This window comes from Denticeps clupeoides, chromosome 7 (assembly GCF_900700375.1).
Source record: "Denticeps clupeoides chromosome 7, fDenClu1.1, whole genome shotgun sequence".
Lineage (NCBI taxonomy): Eukaryota > Metazoa > Chordata > Actinopteri > Clupeiformes > Denticipitidae > Denticeps > Denticeps clupeoides.
This window is the reverse complement of record NC_041713.1, coordinates 23,034,898-23,051,660: the sequence shown is the minus strand read 5'-3', so window position 1 is coordinate 23,051,660 and position 16,763 is coordinate 23,034,898. Positions and strand designations below refer to the sequence as shown.

General features: G+C 43.9%; 2 protein-coding genes across 2 annotated transcripts; both read right to left on the bottom strand.

Moving 5' to 3' along the window:
- Nucleotides 1–125: 125 nt before the first annotated feature.
- lasp1 (LIM and SH3 protein 1) lies at nt 126–9,390 on the bottom strand. The gene is made up of 7 exons (XM_028986208.1): nt 9,181–9,390; nt 6,188–6,282; nt 4,017–4,101; nt 3,779–3,886; nt 2,764–2,848; nt 2,231–2,319; nt 126–1,394 (listed from the first exon to the last, which is right to left on the bottom strand). The coding sequence occupies exons 1-7, from the start codon at nt 9,247–9,249 to the stop codon at nt 1,221–1,223; spliced, it is 705 nt and encodes a 234-aa protein (XP_028842041.1). The 5' UTR covers nt 9,250–9,390; the 3' UTR covers nt 126–1,220.
- A 4,151-nt stretch (nt 9,391–13,541) lies between these two features.
- On the bottom strand, nt 13,542–16,247 carry arl5c (ADP-ribosylation factor-like 5C). The gene is made up of 6 exons (XM_028987868.1): nt 15,658–16,247; nt 15,201–15,261; nt 14,963–15,110; nt 14,544–14,627; nt 14,290–14,441; nt 13,542–14,047 (listed from the first exon to the last, which is right to left on the bottom strand). The coding sequence occupies exons 1-6, from the start codon at nt 15,701–15,703 to the stop codon at nt 13,999–14,001; spliced, it is 540 nt and encodes a 179-aa protein (XP_028843701.1). The 5' UTR covers nt 15,704–16,247; the 3' UTR covers nt 13,542–13,998.
- Nucleotides 16,248–16,763: the final 516 nt, after the last annotated feature.

Sequence of the window (16,763 nt, the reverse complement as noted above, 5' to 3'; positions counted from 1 at the left end):
CTGGTAGTTCAACCCCTTCAGCTGACATGATCATAGTCGTTGGCTGATGATGATGGCTGTACCAAAGCCTCCATCCAGTTTTAGTCTCCCCAGGTCTAGGTCTATGTGATTATGTACAAATGGCACTTGGTTTTATTTTTATTTGACTGATAATGATGAAGCGGCATTAAAACTGCCTCTTACAACAGCAAAAAAGTAAATGGAAAAACCACCAACAATGAAAAGAAACAAGAAGAACAAGAAGAGCTCAGATCACTGATACAGTTTTATATTAACCACTCACAATGTTCCCCCACAAGAAAAATAAAGCAAGTATAAAAATAAAAGATCAGAATAAAAAGAATCGAAGGAATGGTCATGAATTGTGCTTGGCCCGACCGGGTGTCCTTCTGACAGGAGCAGTTCAGGCTACAGTGCGTATCCAAGCAAAAGAGGAGTCGCCATAACCTCGCTCTGCACCCCCAAGCCCCTTCCAGTTGAGATGATAAAACAGTGGGTGTTCCTGCTTGTTCCTCCAGAAGAAGAGATTCCGACCAGGGCTCTGGCTCCTAACATGGACACCTTGCCAGTTGGTGTAAAACGGCCGCCACGTGGACACCATGGGTCCTGCACCCCTTTAATCGAACCCGTAATAAATGTAAAAAGGCTGGAGTGCAGATGGCTCATGAGGAAATGATCCAGTTTGACTCAATACCCATAACTCATGAGGTCAGGGTACAAATACAGGTCCCGCCAGCACAAGGTCGTGGAAATGACGTGATTGGTACGCGAAGTGCTATACGTGAGCTTGATACAGGTCGGCATGTGCATGTGTGTCCCATTAAGTGCCACTTGTGATAGCACCTTTTCTAGAAATAGAAAGAGAGCGAGGCAGAACTGGACAGACAGAGAGACAGACATAAAAATAAAATAAAGAAAGAGACAAAACAGAAAATTGATTGGCCACGAGGTCTGAACCCGGTGCGTCGAACACAAGTTGTTTCAGGCATGTACGCAGGTAATACAAGCCAAACTGGGCTTCGAGATGAAACGACGACGTTTATGTACAACAGGCATGAGTCCAGGATAATAATAATAAAAAATGGCACTGGGCTTAGAGCTGTACATCCCCTCCTGTCTTCCTTCCATCTCAAATCCATTCCGTGTTATTTTTTTCTTTTTACCCTTTGTCCTTCGTCTCGCTTCGCTCTAACCGCCATCCCCGCCCCAACCCCCGACTCTCAGATGGCCTCTACATAGTTGGCTGGCAGCATGCCCTGCTGTCCGGTGCGCTCCACTCGGCCATACATCCACCCTTCATCAATCTGCTGCACGTCCACGATCACGTCGCCGTCCAGGAACGAAACCTCGTCCTCGTCGGCTGCAGAGTAATCGTACACAGCGCGATAGCGCTTCTACACAAACACACAAAGGAGAACAACAGGGAGAATTAAACAGTCTGCCTAATTCCTTAAATGTAAATGTAAGATCCAGGTTCAAACCCCACCTACTTCCATCGTGTCCCTGAGCAAGACACTTAAGTGTCTCTAGGGGAACTGTCCCTGTCACTACTGATTGTAAGGCCATCTGATAAATGCCGTAAATGTAAACAGAGAGAATTAAACAGTCTGTTCAATACCTGAATTCATACCCCTGCCCTGATTATTACAAAATACTCCTGCAAATGTGGTGGCAGTGGTGGCCTAGCGCTTATGAAAGCAGACCTGTAATTAGAAGGTTGCTGCTAAGGTGCCACTGAGCAAAGCACCGTCCCCACACACTGCTCACCAAGGGTGACGGACATTTCATTGTGTCACCGTGTGCTGTGATTCACAATGACAATCATTTCACTTTCTTCTTCTTTAAAAGTGACCAGGTGAAGCTCGCATGCTCTCACATTTGGTCGCAGTGTGGTGTGGTGCTCTGCATGTATTGCTGAAAGATTTAGAATTGTAGTTTTTAATGTGACATTTATGTACTGTAAATTATAATAAAAATATACCACACCTTCAATTCAACTTCTATAGTAAAATAATTTGCATCAAGAAATTAATTTTAACCCAATTAACTACAAATTTTACACCATGATCAACCATGATACCAATTTCCATTCCCTACTTTGAAAAGGCGATCAACACCTGCAATAGCAAGCGTCTGCTGTGTAGGAATTAGCAGGAAATCGCGGACGGTGACGTGGCAGTGTGTGTTCGTGTACAGCAGCAGTACTTGTATGTAGCTGCGTGTGCATTACCCCAGCACTGGGTGGTGGCGCTGCAGCTGCCTGGCGTACTGGTTCAGGCTCATAGTGGTAGTTCTGAGAGGCAGCGGGAGGCTGGAACACTGCAGGGAGAGAAAACTGGAACTTCAGAGGGGCAATTCAAAATGCCCTTATCAGAACAGAAAAGCTGATGCAGGGCAGCACTGTGTAGGAGGAAATGCGATGCTGAAATGCGATGCGATGTTGCTGTGGACTGCATCCCTGAAAGGTCCAATGTAGAGTACCGCTGTACCGCACAACACTGCACTGATGGCAATGAAATCCCACACTCTAATTTCATCGTTCATGAAATTCACATGTAACCTCAAATCATAATAATTAGAACAACATAACAAAACAGGAAAAATAAGAGCTGGAACTTCCGTTGGATATTTCTTATGATTATTTTGAACGGTAATGCATGGTTATGTAATTTACACTGTAATATAATAACAGACTACAGTAGAATACAACGTAATAAAAATATTAGGGGGAAAATACATTAAAAAAAAAACGATTTTCTGTACCTGGTGGAGTGTTGGGCTGTGGGGTTTTTGGAGACTGAGCCTCACCTCCCATTCGGCTTCTCTCAAAATCTTCATGGTATTTTATCTGCAAGTGTGTAAAAGAACATCAGGAGAAAAGATGATGAGACAGACCGTAATATGGAGGCTTTGTAGAATTAACCGATTTCGTGGTCTGACCAGTCATGAATGGTAACACCACACTTCTCCAGCAGGAGTCGCCTGCTCTTCAGTTTTGTTACGGGTGTTTATTCTCTCTTTCATTAAAAAAAAAAAAAAAAAACTAAATAAAAATCATAAAGGAAACGGTGCGGCCTGTTTGTTGCTAGGCAATGTCTACTCATTATCTGGCAAGCGGGTAAGATGCTTGATGAGCCAGAGAATTTAGGCATTTGTGAATGCGTGGCAGACTAGCGTGTTAATCAGGGAGAGCGTTCGTGTGTGCACCTAATGCAACTGGACAGGAAGGCCCAGCCCAAGTCAGATCAGCTTGTCACCACCGCTGCAGTGAGAGGGATACAGAAAGGAGGAACGGGCATGTTCCAACATGGCGATTACTGCATTTCTGGCCTTCGTTGGAGAATCTGGTGTGTCAGACAAACCCAGTCATAACCCTGCACATGTCGAGCTGGCTGGCTGTGAACTGAGTGCAAAATGCACGATGCAGGAAGATGCATGCATGGGTTTAAGAATAAAAAAATAAATAAGTCCAAAACACAAACGTTGATGCAGAGTTTAAGGGATTAATTCAATCGAGTTATTTTGCCCTGTACAATATGCTTGCTTCCAAAAAAGTCTTTGTTGGTGGCAAAATTGCTAGACTGAAGACTGCCCTGTCAGTCTGTTAATGTTCAAAACCATGTGAAGCATGCACTCACTCACACACTACGCTCAGAGCAGCGGCGCTTACCAACCACAAATCAGAGCACCACTAAATTCTCTGGGGGGGGAAGAGAGATAAATCATGAAGATTCGGAAAGTGCTCCTCCTGTCCATCCGTACGGCCTTTCATACATACGTTGCTGATCTGGTCCTGTGTTTTCTTTATTCTCTGCAGCTCTGGAGTATCGGCCACAACACTGAATCCTTTCCCTTTACTCTTCTCAAATTCCTCCTTATACAGCACCTGTAAAACACGTATTAACAAACACACCCTCACATCTACCTTCACCACACACCACATGGCTTCAATTGTTGGTGGCAGCCGGAAACTTCCATGGCCTCATGCTTAAGAATGCATATGATTTGCGGATTACCTGGCTCTGCATTTTGCTCTGCTGTTTCAGACGGAGGTTCTCCGGAGTATCAGCCACACTGGTGAATGTTGTCTTGGGATAGTGTCTAAAAAGGACAAACACACACACTTGCAGTAAAATATGACATTATAACAAACTGCGTGGTGTGTGTGTATAGGCGTGTAACACCAGTGTTCTTCAGGCACTACTGTACATTCAACAACCCACATGGATGGGTGTGATCCACACTGGGCAGAATCTAATGACGGGACATTCCGATCCCCCCAGTCCCTAGAGATGTGGGGTGTTTACTTGCTGAGTGGATTGTGCCGTGGTCGATTTGGCAGAATGGTAGTGTGTGGGCCTGCTATACCGTGCACCACTTAAATATGAGACAACGGCTGAGGCGGAGACTTGACAGCACAAGCTGCATTCTGAGGCGCGGACTGATGTAACATTCCAAAGTCCAACTCGGTTTCTTTAAGGTTGTAATTTTGCATTTTTGCAAGCTCAAACTACAGAATAATACTTACAGTACAATAAGATCCATCGTATGGACATCGTACACTGTACAATAAGATCCATCATAGGGACTGGAGTGGGTGGTGTTTGTATGAAAGTGAAAGTGAAGTGAAACACTGCAGCACAGCACACGATAACACAACAAAATGTGTCCTCTGCTTTTAACCATCACCCTTGGTGAGCAGTGGGCAGCTATGACAGGCGCCCGGGGAGCAGCGTGTGCTTTTGACCGATCGGGATTCGAACCACCAACCTTCAGATTACAGGGCTTCTTCCTTAACCGCAAGGCAACCACTGCCCCGCAATGGTTGTGTGCATTGGGTCACGTGGGCTGGGGTTGATGTTTAACTGAGCGGGTGACAGGGAAGTGCACCTTGCAAGATCAAGTGCGTCCCCCTCCCATACCCTAGGCGACAGAGACAAAGCTGAACGAGTCCCTACACCCATGATACAATAACTGTGAAATCAAGCAAAACATTTATGTTTGCTTGGCTGATGGCTCAAAGAAACCAGAAATGATTATACCATTACCTACACTGACGCCTGTTTTCATACAGCCTTATCCAGAGTGACTTACAATCAGTAGTTCCAGGGACAGTCCCCCCCCTGGAGACCAGCCACATCCATCCCCAGCTCTAACTGTTGCCTGGACTGGTAACAAACTCATTAAAAGCAAAGGGACAAGGCCTGTGCCCTCTTCATCAGCTCACGAATCACATGACACATGGCAGAGGTGAGGAAATGCAATGGCGGTTTTTCAATACCTTTACAAATGATGGGTTGGCCAGTTTATTTCTAATGACTGACCACTTCAGCCCTTCTGCCTACGAAATTAGTATAATAATGCGAGTCAGATCTGCCAGAAAGCGCTGTGTGGATGATGATGATGATATTTTTACTATGTTATTACAGTTTATCATGCCCTGCCTAGGCTCCTCCTTAGTAACGCTGCAATAGTTCACTGTACATGGACTGTTTCATTTTACCGCTCTGCTCTTTTGGTCTTCTTTCACCATATTAGCAATATTTCTTTTTGCTTTTGGTATGTGCCACTCAAGCGTCAGAAGCTTCTGAGAGGGCAGAGATTTGGTAAGATGTCAAGCAAGTTGAGCTGTGGCCCCCAGCTCAGTACTTCCCCGTGTGGCGTCCGGCAGTATTTACAACAGTACTGTCATTTGAAAGTTGTTGGGCAAAGCACCGTCCCAAAACACTACTCTCCGGGCGACTGTCATGGCTGCCTGCTGCTCACCAAGGGTGATGGTTAAACACAGAGGACACTTTTCGTTGTGTCACCGCGTGCTGGTCTTGCTGTGCATTATAATGACAAACACTTTATCTTCAGACAGGTTGGCGCTTGTCCTTTCTGGAAATAATAAACTCGAAACTTTTCATATTTAACATTCAGGGTCTGTATTGCTGATGGGAGTCAATTCAAATTATACAGAAAAAAGGGTCAATTTTAAATGTTCGCAGTGTACAGTTGCGCTCAGAATCTGTGTGGGAAGTGGAGAGCTTTCTGGAATACTGTGCTCTGTGGGCAGGCACGCATCAGTCACTGCAGTGAAAAAAATGCCTGGAATTTCCTCCTTCTGGAAATGAGTCCGAGTGCCTTATGGGCGGGGCAGTTTTCTCACAGGAGAACGTGAAGGTGCACTGCTGCCGAAACTCACGCGTTGCAGTAGGGTTTCTTGTCGAAGCCTTTATAGTTGTTCATGTTGAGGGTCATTTTGCAGACCTCGCAGCTAAAGCAGCCTTTGTGCCAGTACTGTAAAAAAGCAGAGGGTTAGATTGATTAACTTGACCACCAGTCATTAACCAATCAAGTAGATTAACAATCAATCAAGTAAAGACTTCACACTCAGAACTAAACCAATCAGGCCTTTGGTAAAACTGAGAAGCAGTGACCCCTGACCTTCACCTCTCAACAGATAGGGCTCCACAGCCTGGGCAAGAAACGGTTCGACGTGATCATGACCACCCATGTCATCATTCATTCATACCTTGAGCTTTGTAATGTAGCTTGGACGCTTGTTTTCCCACCGCACCTTTTAAAAAGCTTGGTGTTGCTCTAATTTATACTTATTCCTGCACAGGTTTTGTACATAAGAAGATGGACCATGAATACAACTGCATCACATAAGTAATGGAGACTGAAGGCAGGCATTAAGTGTCACTGCGATAATTGGTAGTTTTATGTCATGTTTTATTGCTTTATGTCTTGCTTTTATTATTTTATGTTCTAAGTGATGACTTGTATTCGTTCTCAGCTGTTAATTTTATGTGCACATTCCCTTGTACAGCACCTTGGAGGTGTTCTATAAATACACTGAGCTTGAACTGCCTGGAAAGTTCACAGACAAGTTTAAAACGGTCACAGGGCATCACACCAGAGACTAACAGTTTGTTCAGATCACATGATACTTGCTTTCTGAACAATTAAACCTCCCTCCCAATCGGATTTTCAATAATTTCATTTTCCAAAATTTTTCAAGGCCAACTTTTGAAAAGTCAAATTCCACAACTTTTATGACTGTACTAACCCTTATAAAAGATAAAAATCTCCACAGAACTAGTATCCACCCCAAAATCCCACTTTTTACTGCAGTTATTTGACTCCCTGCAGAAGTCACGGATAACCAGACAGCAGCTAGTGGCAGTGGAACCTGAGGAATCGTAACCAGGAGCCTTCAGCACATCCACCTTGTCATTCAAACACAGAAGAAGTACTGCCGTACTTTTAGTTTTACGTCATTTTTCATGGTCAGGTTTCCACACCTCAGACTTTGCTTTCGTTGCCAGTGCAGCCAGAACGTAATCGGCATCGGCTAGCCTATGTTTCACCTCTTAGCATCCATCCTGGCCAGTGGTGGCCTACCAAGTCTACCAAGTGGTGGCCTGCCGGTTCAAATCCACAAACCGCCAAGGTGCAACTGAAGTCCCTTTGATCAAACCACCGTCCCCACACACTGCGCCTGTCATGGCTGCCCACTGCTCACCAAGGGTGACGGTTAAATAAAGAGGACACATTTCACAGTGTTCACTGGGTGCTGTGCTGTGTCGAAACACATCACCTGACCACGCATGTACTGCACGAGCCCGAGTAAACACATTATCTCTGTTTACTCAGATAAAAAAATCTGTGTCCTCTCTCCCTGCTGCTTTTCAGCAAACAGATCATCAGGCAGAGGTGATAAAATAAAGTTCAACCCTTAAAACACTTGCACGTTTATTTTTATTTCATTTATCTTTCTTTCATTTCAGCACATATGTTACTGATCTTGTAGAATTGTGCTTGATATGAAGAACTTCACAAGACAACATTGTCTAAATGGACAACCATTTAAAAAGAAAAACAAGTGAACCTGTAAAACTGCGTTATTAAATTTGGTGCATCGGTGCAAAAAAATCTAAAGAAGATGCACCATACTGTTACATTTAGTTTAAAAAATGTCATTTTTAGAACAGCGCAAACATGTTGCAGCCGTATGTCTCCATGTGAAAATTATGTAAACATGCAGTTGATCCAAATCGGCCCTAAAGCTCCTTAAACGTCCGTCTCCATCATAACAGACGGATTATCTCTGGCTGGGGGGTGAACTTCACATCCATTTACATTTTTACATTTAAGGCATTTGGCAGACGCCCTTATCCAGAGCGACTTACAACGTGCTTTCAAGTTACCATCGATGAAGAGATCAGTTCCGGTTCACTAGGACCCCAACCATGAATACAATCCTTTTATTCTCTCTGTTGAAGATTCTGTACACAAGTTCGACAATAAGAAAGTTACAAGTTAATCTAAATATTCTTTAAAGAGGAAGGTCTTGAGCTTCCATTTCAAATGTCAGAGTTACACACGTTCCTTTTTTTAACAAATAATTTGGCCGATCTCTAACATACAGAATACGGCTAATACGGATGCACAACATCTGACTTGGAAACCATTCATTAAACGACGAGTTGCCCCACGGTCCAGTTCTTTCATCAATACTCCCTACCAATGAACCTTGACCTCCCATGACACGGTTCTCCTCCTTTGGACAGATTTTTGATAAAAAAAACCGGGCCACAGCAAGCCACGCAAAAATCCTTACAATTACCATTGTTTTTGTTGCTTTCGACACACCAGACAGGACATTTCCGTGACGCTGGCGGATTTCCTGACTGTATATTGTACATGTTGGTCTCTCCTGTGTTGCTGCCGACTCGCATTCGGAACAGCGGCCAGGAGTCATAATCTTGTGGCCGGCTGGTGTTCGTGTCTGGTTCTGATTTTTTTTCTGACACGTCACGTTACCCCACGCCATGTTACAAACGGGCCTACACCCACGCACCCTCCGTACATGCGCCACAAGCCGCGGACTGTTTCGCACAACATCCCTTCCGGACGAAAAACCAAGACACGTCAGTGGAAGTTTCCAGCTCGGCAGCGTCCGTGATTAGCCGGCTAGTTCCTGCTACCCTGCACAACAGCACCATCTCACCACGAGTCCACGCCAGTCACGGCACAGCGCGCTAACACGGCGCGTAAAACCGCCCAGCAATGCGCTTCATAGCACAGACACCCGGAGAATAAAAAAAAAAAAACAACAAATCATTAGCCAGACTCGCTCTGGCGTTAGCGTTAGCTTTACCAGGGCCGCTTGTTAGCATGTTAGCTTACCTTGTCCAAACAATTAACTTTTTCCGTGGGATACACGACCCGATTACACCTGCTACACAGCGGATTCATGTTTGTGGGCTGGGTTCTGTGGAGGCCGTGAGTAAGCGGTGAGTAGGAGGACGTTTGTTGACGCTCTCGCGTCGCTGGCTGCTGTCAGCGCTGCTGCTGCTGCGTCTTCGTGGGGGAACGGATCTTTTGGGTGAACGGATCTTTTCGCTGAACGAACGATTCCGCTCAGTGATCAACTGCCATGTCGTCACGTTATTCCACATATTCCAATCGGACCTACTACCTACATATTAAGGTTATAAATATACTTCATGGGAAAGTGGTATTGTGCGAAAAGATTATTATGACACAAAACTGTAAAAAAAAAAATTAATGGCTAGGATTATTATTGGTGTTTGAAAATGGCAACCCGCAGTTCTCTGTGCAGTGTTCTTTAGACAATTAATTTCATGTAAATATCCTGTAAACATTTACATTTAGGGTTGAGTCTTGTATTTGTATTTAAAATGAATCCTGCCTTTTCAGGGCTTTAACCTAAACAATCAGTGTCAAGCTGCTCTAAATAGAAATAAAAATGGAAAAACAAACTCAACTACAGCTTTAACACTCCTCCGATTATCACAAAAGTCTCCCATAAGCAAGAATTCCACCCATTTATCCGTGACAAGCCTTCATTTAAACTGTCTTCCACTGACTTGGAACCAAACTACCACCATGATAGTGCAACAAATTCCTCTCAACTCAGGTTCAACTAAGATGATCAAAGAAAGAGAACATTAAAGAAAAAGTCAACTTTTTTTTCTCAATTCACCTTATTGTACACAAAAAATAATCCAATATTTTCACACATAGTGTTCCCAGTGTTCCAAATTATTCCTATTGGTGTTAAAATGAAAAGTGTAGAACAGTGCACGTTAGTAAAACTAACTAAAATTGTTGGACAAAAAAGATATGGTTTGTTGGAATGTAATATAAAAGTAATGGAAGTACTTTTGACCATGCGTGTTCTAGAATTCCCTTCTATTTCCCTCCTGTGTGCAGTGGTTGAAACAGAGATGGACAAAGTAAAGGTAGTTTGCTACTATACTATATTTTTTCATGTATTTGTACTTTTACTTTGGGTTACTTAAGTACATGAAAACAAACCCTTTTTACCTATTACTTTAATAGAGTTTTACCTTGTGTATCTCCAATTTAACTTAAGTACTTGTCCACTACTGGTTAGTTCACAGCACCATTGTTATTAGTGTTAATTATTAGGGGTGTTCGACAGAGCAATATATCGCAATATTTTACAGGGACTTCAAATATCGATATCTTTGTATACAAATTTAGTCCAATGGGTGGTGCTGGCTCAGTCCTCTACAAACACCACACCAGCCTTAGATAACTGACTGCACCGTAAAATATGTTATTTTCAATCCAATGGCTTTTACCTTAACATTTTTGGTGTCAACAAATTGTGTTCTAAGTTATGTTGTTTTGGCATTTAACCATCACCCTTGGTGAGCAGTGGGCAGCCATGACAGGCACCCAGGGAGCAGTGTGTGGGGGCAGTGCTTTGCTCAGTGACCTTGGCAATTCGGGATTCGAACCGGCAACCTTCCGATTACGGGAGGGCCAACTACTGCCCCTCATACACAGCATCTTGTATATCAGTAATGTTTTTACATTTTCAGTAGAATTGTATTATGATATCCTTGCCAGTGCACAATTATGGTCAGTGCAATAATATTATAATGTAAACATTAGAAGAAATTGTGTGTGTGTGTGTGTGTGTGTGTGTGTGTGTCCAGTCCAGAGTGGAAAGTCCCTGAGTGTTCAGGTGGGATGAAGCTGTTGGAAGTGAGGGCCCGAATGCTTCGGTACCTTTTTGTCCACGTTCAGCTACTATTCCTTTATCTATAAGGCTGTACCATAATTCACAATTACAGGGGATAAATAGGAATGAAAGGACCCAGGAAATAGCACACAGGCACAGACGTCACTGAACACTGAAACTGATTGTTTATCTATTCTGGAACAGATATGTTGCAGCACACGGGAATGTAGTTCAGTAGCTTGGATGAAAGTGATATGGCAAATCCTCTTCATTTGTGCTGGCATCTTGTGGTGAACATTTATAACTCAACTCACAGCACCTAATAGCCCTGGTTCTCACCGTCTCTTTAACCCCCCCCCTAAAAGTGTTTATTCAGTACGCTGCAGTCACATCCAGATAAAGTTTTTTTTTTTTTTTTTACAACCCACCTTGCCATTGGGTAATAAATGTACTTGTCCCTTGAAATCAGCATGGATGAAATACGTCACATTTTGCCCAGGATATTACAGTACAAATGAATCTTATAGATGTCTTATAGGATTTTATCTGTCAATAACCAAGAAGCTAAATTGGAAAAACAATGACAGTCTTTCTACTAGATTTCTGTTATGTATATTTAGAAACTATATTATTATTTTGCTTCTGAATGTGTCTGAGGTTCAGACTCTTCTAACTCATATGTGATATAGCAGAGTGAAACTTTTCATACTGGTGAAAGTGGAGAATACCTCATGGTTGGAAAGGTAGAGCTTCATAAGACATGATTCCTTAGTAATCTCAAGACTGGACTACTGCAACTCCCTTCTAGCTGGTCTACCTCTAAGTACCATCCGACCTCTACAACTCATACAAAATGCAGCACGACTGATCTTCAACCTTCCCAAGTTCTCCCACACCAGTTCCCTCCACTGGCTCGCAGTAGCTGCATGCATCAGGTTCAAAATACTGATGCTGGCCTACAAAGCCAAACATGGAGTAGCACCATCCTACCTCACAGCCCTTATTACACCTCGCACTGCACCTCGTATACTCCAAGCCTCCAGTACTGCTCGCCTGGTCCCTCCATCTCCGAAGGTAAAAGGAAGACGCTCATCTAGACTCTTCTCCGTCTTGGCCCCTCGGTGGTGGAATGAACTTCCCCTCGAGGTCAGAACAGCTCAGTCACTGAGCACCTTCAAACGACAGCTCAAGACCTTCCTCTTTAAAGAATATTTAGATTAACTTGTAACTTTCTTATTGTCGAACTTGTGTACAGAATCTACAACAGAGAGAATAAAAAGATTGTATTCATAGTTGGGGTCCTAGTGATCCGGAACTGATCACTTCATCGATGGTAACTTGAAAGCACGTTGTAAGTCGCTCTGGATAAGGGCGTCTGCCAAATGCCTTAAATGTAAATGTGACTTATTTGTGTGGAAAAAGATGATCATCTAGAGGCTGTTTACAGTGTCATCATACTGGATCTTCACTATAAATGCTGTAGTACATTGCAAATTTGATCTGTGTTATGTATTCATAGATGCAAGGACATTAATTGAATAACTTTGGTTTAATTTTCTTAACTGTTATATTATGATTTAAGGAAAGGTTGCTAAAATGCATAGTCCCAGTAAAAGACAGAAGGAGCGGTATCCTGTAATCGTGTATGTAAATGGATCATTTGAGTGTGAATGTGCAAATGAAGTCCTTTCAGATGCTCTCATACCTTAACAGCCCTGTTAATGTCTTATAACAATGACAAGTCTGCTTCGACACTGACTGTGAGGTGACAATTGCACCCATTCTTTGAACTGATAAAGCCTACAGGGGACTCCAAATCCTGTGTGTTAGTATGTGAGTCTGATTATGCTTATCAGATTGTCATATGGAAGATCAAAGATTCTGCCAGTTTGCCTTGTTTATCTATTTGAAGTGTTGTGGTGGTTTATGTCTTCTTACATTTATCAGACGCCCTTGTTTGAATTGACTTACAGAGACAGTCCCCCCCATGGAGATCCTTAGGGTTAAGTGTCTTGCTCAGGGACACAATGGTAGTAAGCGAGGTTTGAACCTGGGTCTAGGCTACCACTACCCTACCTGAATAATGTAATCTTAGTGTTATGTTATGTATGGTCAATATCAATAAATACAACAATAAATACAAATACAACTCAACACCAGAATGCAGCTACAGTTCCAGCTTTGTGGTAAGAATGTTTCACCACAGATCAAGAAATCCTCAGTTTCAAATCCAGTTGTTTTGATGGCGAGCTACACCCATCGTAAATGTCCCCTTGACCTGTTGGCTGGGTCATGTTTATTCATGATTATTTTGACTGAAATTTCATCAAAGTTTGCACATATTGTTGGTGTAGTTTATCATCATACCAGCGAAAACTCAAAACCACCTTCTATTTCAACTGATTTGTACATTTCTGAATATTTATGTGAAAATTTCACTCAGTATATTTTATGAGACCATCCTAAGCCTTTTGTCATTTTTTGAGCCGTTACTATTGCCAAATCTCCCTCACTCTCTCAGAAAAACATGTAATGTGATGTAAGGTTTATTTGTACAAAATATAATGCTAGATTGGTCAAAAATAAAAACATTTGCTTGTCATAAGCAAGCAACACAAGTCCACCAAATGGCACTGGTTCATTATAAATACTTCAAGTAAAATGGTTGGTCAGTAGCATAGGTTCAGCAGCAGCGTCAGGTCTGTGTGGACTTTCTGAGAGTAGAGCCAAGACGTCCAACTGTCTGGACAGATCTGTCCTTTGGGCCACTACACGGTTATCCGATGGTGCCGTATCCAATGGTATATTCTCCATCTCCACGCCTGCTCCGCTCCCACAGTCGGACCAGACTTGACTCAGTCAGCAGTGTGGCCCCCTAGAACGGGAGGCGTGCATGCACAGACTTTGTTCCTCACCGATTGAAAATGAAAAACGTCCTGAGGTAACGCCTCGTAAGACAAGGCAGCAGTTCAGAGACACGTTGATGTCTAACTGGCCAGAACTCGAGCCCTCATCCACTCCAAACTTGCTGGGAGACTGTGGGAAGAAATGAGAGATTGCCATAAGCAATGTGTAAACACTGAACGTTCAGAGTGGCGCTGTTCGATCAGACCCGGCCTGAGCCCAAGTCCTGCTTTTTAAAAGACATAATTCCCAGAGGCTAGCCTCCGTTTCGCACCTCCCTCACAACAATTAAAACACATCCCCGGACAGTGGTGGACGAGGACATCTCCATTCGCCGCTCTACTACAGAGCATGTGCGGTGCGGCCGCTCTTACCCCTCCCCAGTGAGCGCACAGCAGCCCTGCACGTGCCAGGAGTGTGCCGTGAGCGACGTTAGAGTCAGGAAGTGGGAAATCTCAGCAGCAGACATGGAGTTCTTCATATCCTGCTTGTTTGCCAGGACAAGCACAGAAGCATTTTGCAGATCCTGCAAAAAAAAAAAAAAGTTGCGAAAAGGAGTCAAACTCGATGCACAACGTTGTCATATTTTGTAACGACTTAAACCCCCAGCGGTGTGCATGCGTCTTACTTCGTGTGCCAACATGCGATGCAACTCCTCTTTGGTCACAGTGAGACGTTCACGATCGGTGCTGTCCACCACCAAAATGACAATCTGTTAAAGTAATCGATAAGGAATTTCAATTACATAACCTGTTTAAACCACATTACACAACTGATACGCCCAAAGTACGGAATGTGAACGCTGAGATTGTGAAGAGATACTGTAATGGCAGCCATCAACAGAAAAGTGTTACATCATTATTAATGATGTACTACTACGTTCACGTTTACGGCATTTATCAGACGCCCTTATGCAGAGCGTCTTACAATCAGTGGTGACAGGGACAGTCCCCCCCTGGTTCATATGTAAGTGTGTTACCCACTCGGCTACTACCACCCTACTAGGATGATGAACCTATTATTATTATTACTGTTCTGGGGACACACCTCGGTATTGCAGTAGTAGGAGTTCCAGGTTGCTCTCAAGCTCTCTTGACCCCCAATATCCCAGACGAGAAACCTGGTTTTCTGTATCGTGATCTCCTCAACGTTACTGCCGATGGTGGGCGCCGTCTGCACAGCCTCTTTAGTCAGGCTAAAGGCAATGACAGACGTAAAACGTGCAGGATGAACACGGCACTGTAGAAGGGGATGGACCATACATTCGCCTGAAAAAGAAACTTACAACTGGTAGAGGATTGTCGTCTTGCCTGCATTATCCAAGCCAACCAGGATCACTTTGTGATCTGAAAAGAAGAGGATATTGAAAAAAACAAGCATATCATCATCACGTCCATGGGCAGCTGTCCGGCTCGGATTTCGTCTGGAGAACCAAGACAAAGTCTTCTGTGAGGTGTGAAGAGCACCTACAGAGGAAGAAGATCCACCAAGCTTGACCCCAAAATGCACGTGGGCAGTGGTGATCTTTCTTCATACCAACATAGAAAAACTACTTCAATCCACGTCACCGGACTGATGTTTCTGGTGTACACACAGCGTGACTGAGTAGTTCGAACTCACAGGACGGACCGTAATCGTTTAAAATAATTAAGACAGTAATCAATGATCTTTCGCCGATCTCCTCGTACCTTTGAACGATCGATTTAATTATACATGAGCATGGAATGAGGACTCGCGCTCACCTCTGTCCCCGAAAATCGTCATTAGTTTGGCGAAGAGGAGTCCCATGTCTGCAGACCGGGACCGGAGGCGGCAGCGCGCGTTCTGTCCTCGGGAACCGCTTCACGGTTTATTCCTCGACCTCCACCGAACACGACCAGCTCCTCCAGGCTCTACCAAACAACGGCGGGTGGGCGGGGTTTCGAAGTCGACGCGACCGCGTCACCCCTTGCGCGCGTTCACTGACGTCACACGCCAGAAGTCCATATATGGTCGACGTCGACGACGTCCCTTCTTCGCACGGAAGCAGAAAGCGAAAGCGCGCCCGCCCGCGGCATTCCCGGTGGTTTTCAGCCCCGTAACAGCAACAGCAGACGTAGTGACGTCATGACGTCTGCCGGTTTCACTCGCCCAGGAGGCCGGCGGGGTGCTGTCTGGCTCGCCATACACTTGGTAATGAAAGCAGTCGGAGGCGCCGTGTGAACAGTGGACGGGTGTGAACGCATCAAAAGAGCTTTATGGCCCAGGACGCCCGTTTTATGCGTTTCATCTGGCTTCATTTTCCATGTAGATTAGAGGGTTCCATTTCTAAGAAATGTAATGGAAACCCCCAAAGCCCTGTGTTCGTCTGTTTCTGCATGTTGCTTCTTTTCCATTTTTCCATTTTAAATTGCACTTGGGACTCCCATTAACAGTCTTAATTATAAAATAAAGAAACGAAAGAGCAAAGTGCAGCTGCAATCAGTCACCAGTGAGCACATATTGTTTTTAATATTTTTAAAACAATTGCAATAATGCAACAAAATAGTTATTCATTTGATGATTTTTAAATTCTTTTTAAATGCCGGGCACCAGGAGCCCTACAATATCTGAGTAAAGACACTTTTCCCCACACTTCTTCAGACACAAGCCGAGAGACCCCGACTGTCCCCACATGACCCCCCCTCAGCCATGTCTAGCGAAGAAAACGGCACAAAAGTTCTCACGTCTGGTACTGGGTACACGAATGGTGGTATGGTGTGTTTGAAAATGTATTAAAGGTGTATCTGGGTGCATCTGTGTGTGATATTTAGCGCAAGCACTTGTAGGAAATGCAGAGATAAGAACAAATGAGACGCACACAACAAGA

Bases quoted from the DNA above. Each gene is read 5' to 3' on its own strand.
- lasp1 (XM_028986208.1), bottom strand. From the start codon at position 9,249: ATGAATCCGCTGTGTAGCAGGTGTAATCGGGTCGTGTATCCCACGGAA. The intron at 6,283-9,180 runs GTAAGCTAACAT...GCTTTTTTACAG, and splicing joins AAGTTAATTGTTTGGACAAG to TACTGGCACAAAGGCTGCTT. The intron at 4,102-6,187 runs GTGAGTTTCGGC...TGTCCTTTTTAG, and splicing joins AAGAAACCCTACTGCAACGC to ACACTATCCCAAGACAACAT.
- arl5c (XM_028987868.1), bottom strand. From the start codon at position 15,703: ATGGGACTCCTCTTCGCCAAACTAATGACGATTTTCGGGGACAGAG. The intron at 14,442-14,543 runs GTAAGACGCATG...TTTTTTTTGCAG, and splicing joins ATCGCATGTTGGCACACGAA to GATCTGCAAAATGCTTCTGT. The intron at 14,048-14,289 runs GTAAGAGCGGCC...TTCTTCCCACAG, and splicing joins TGTGCGCTCACTGGGGAGGG to TCTCCCAGCAAGTTTGGAGT.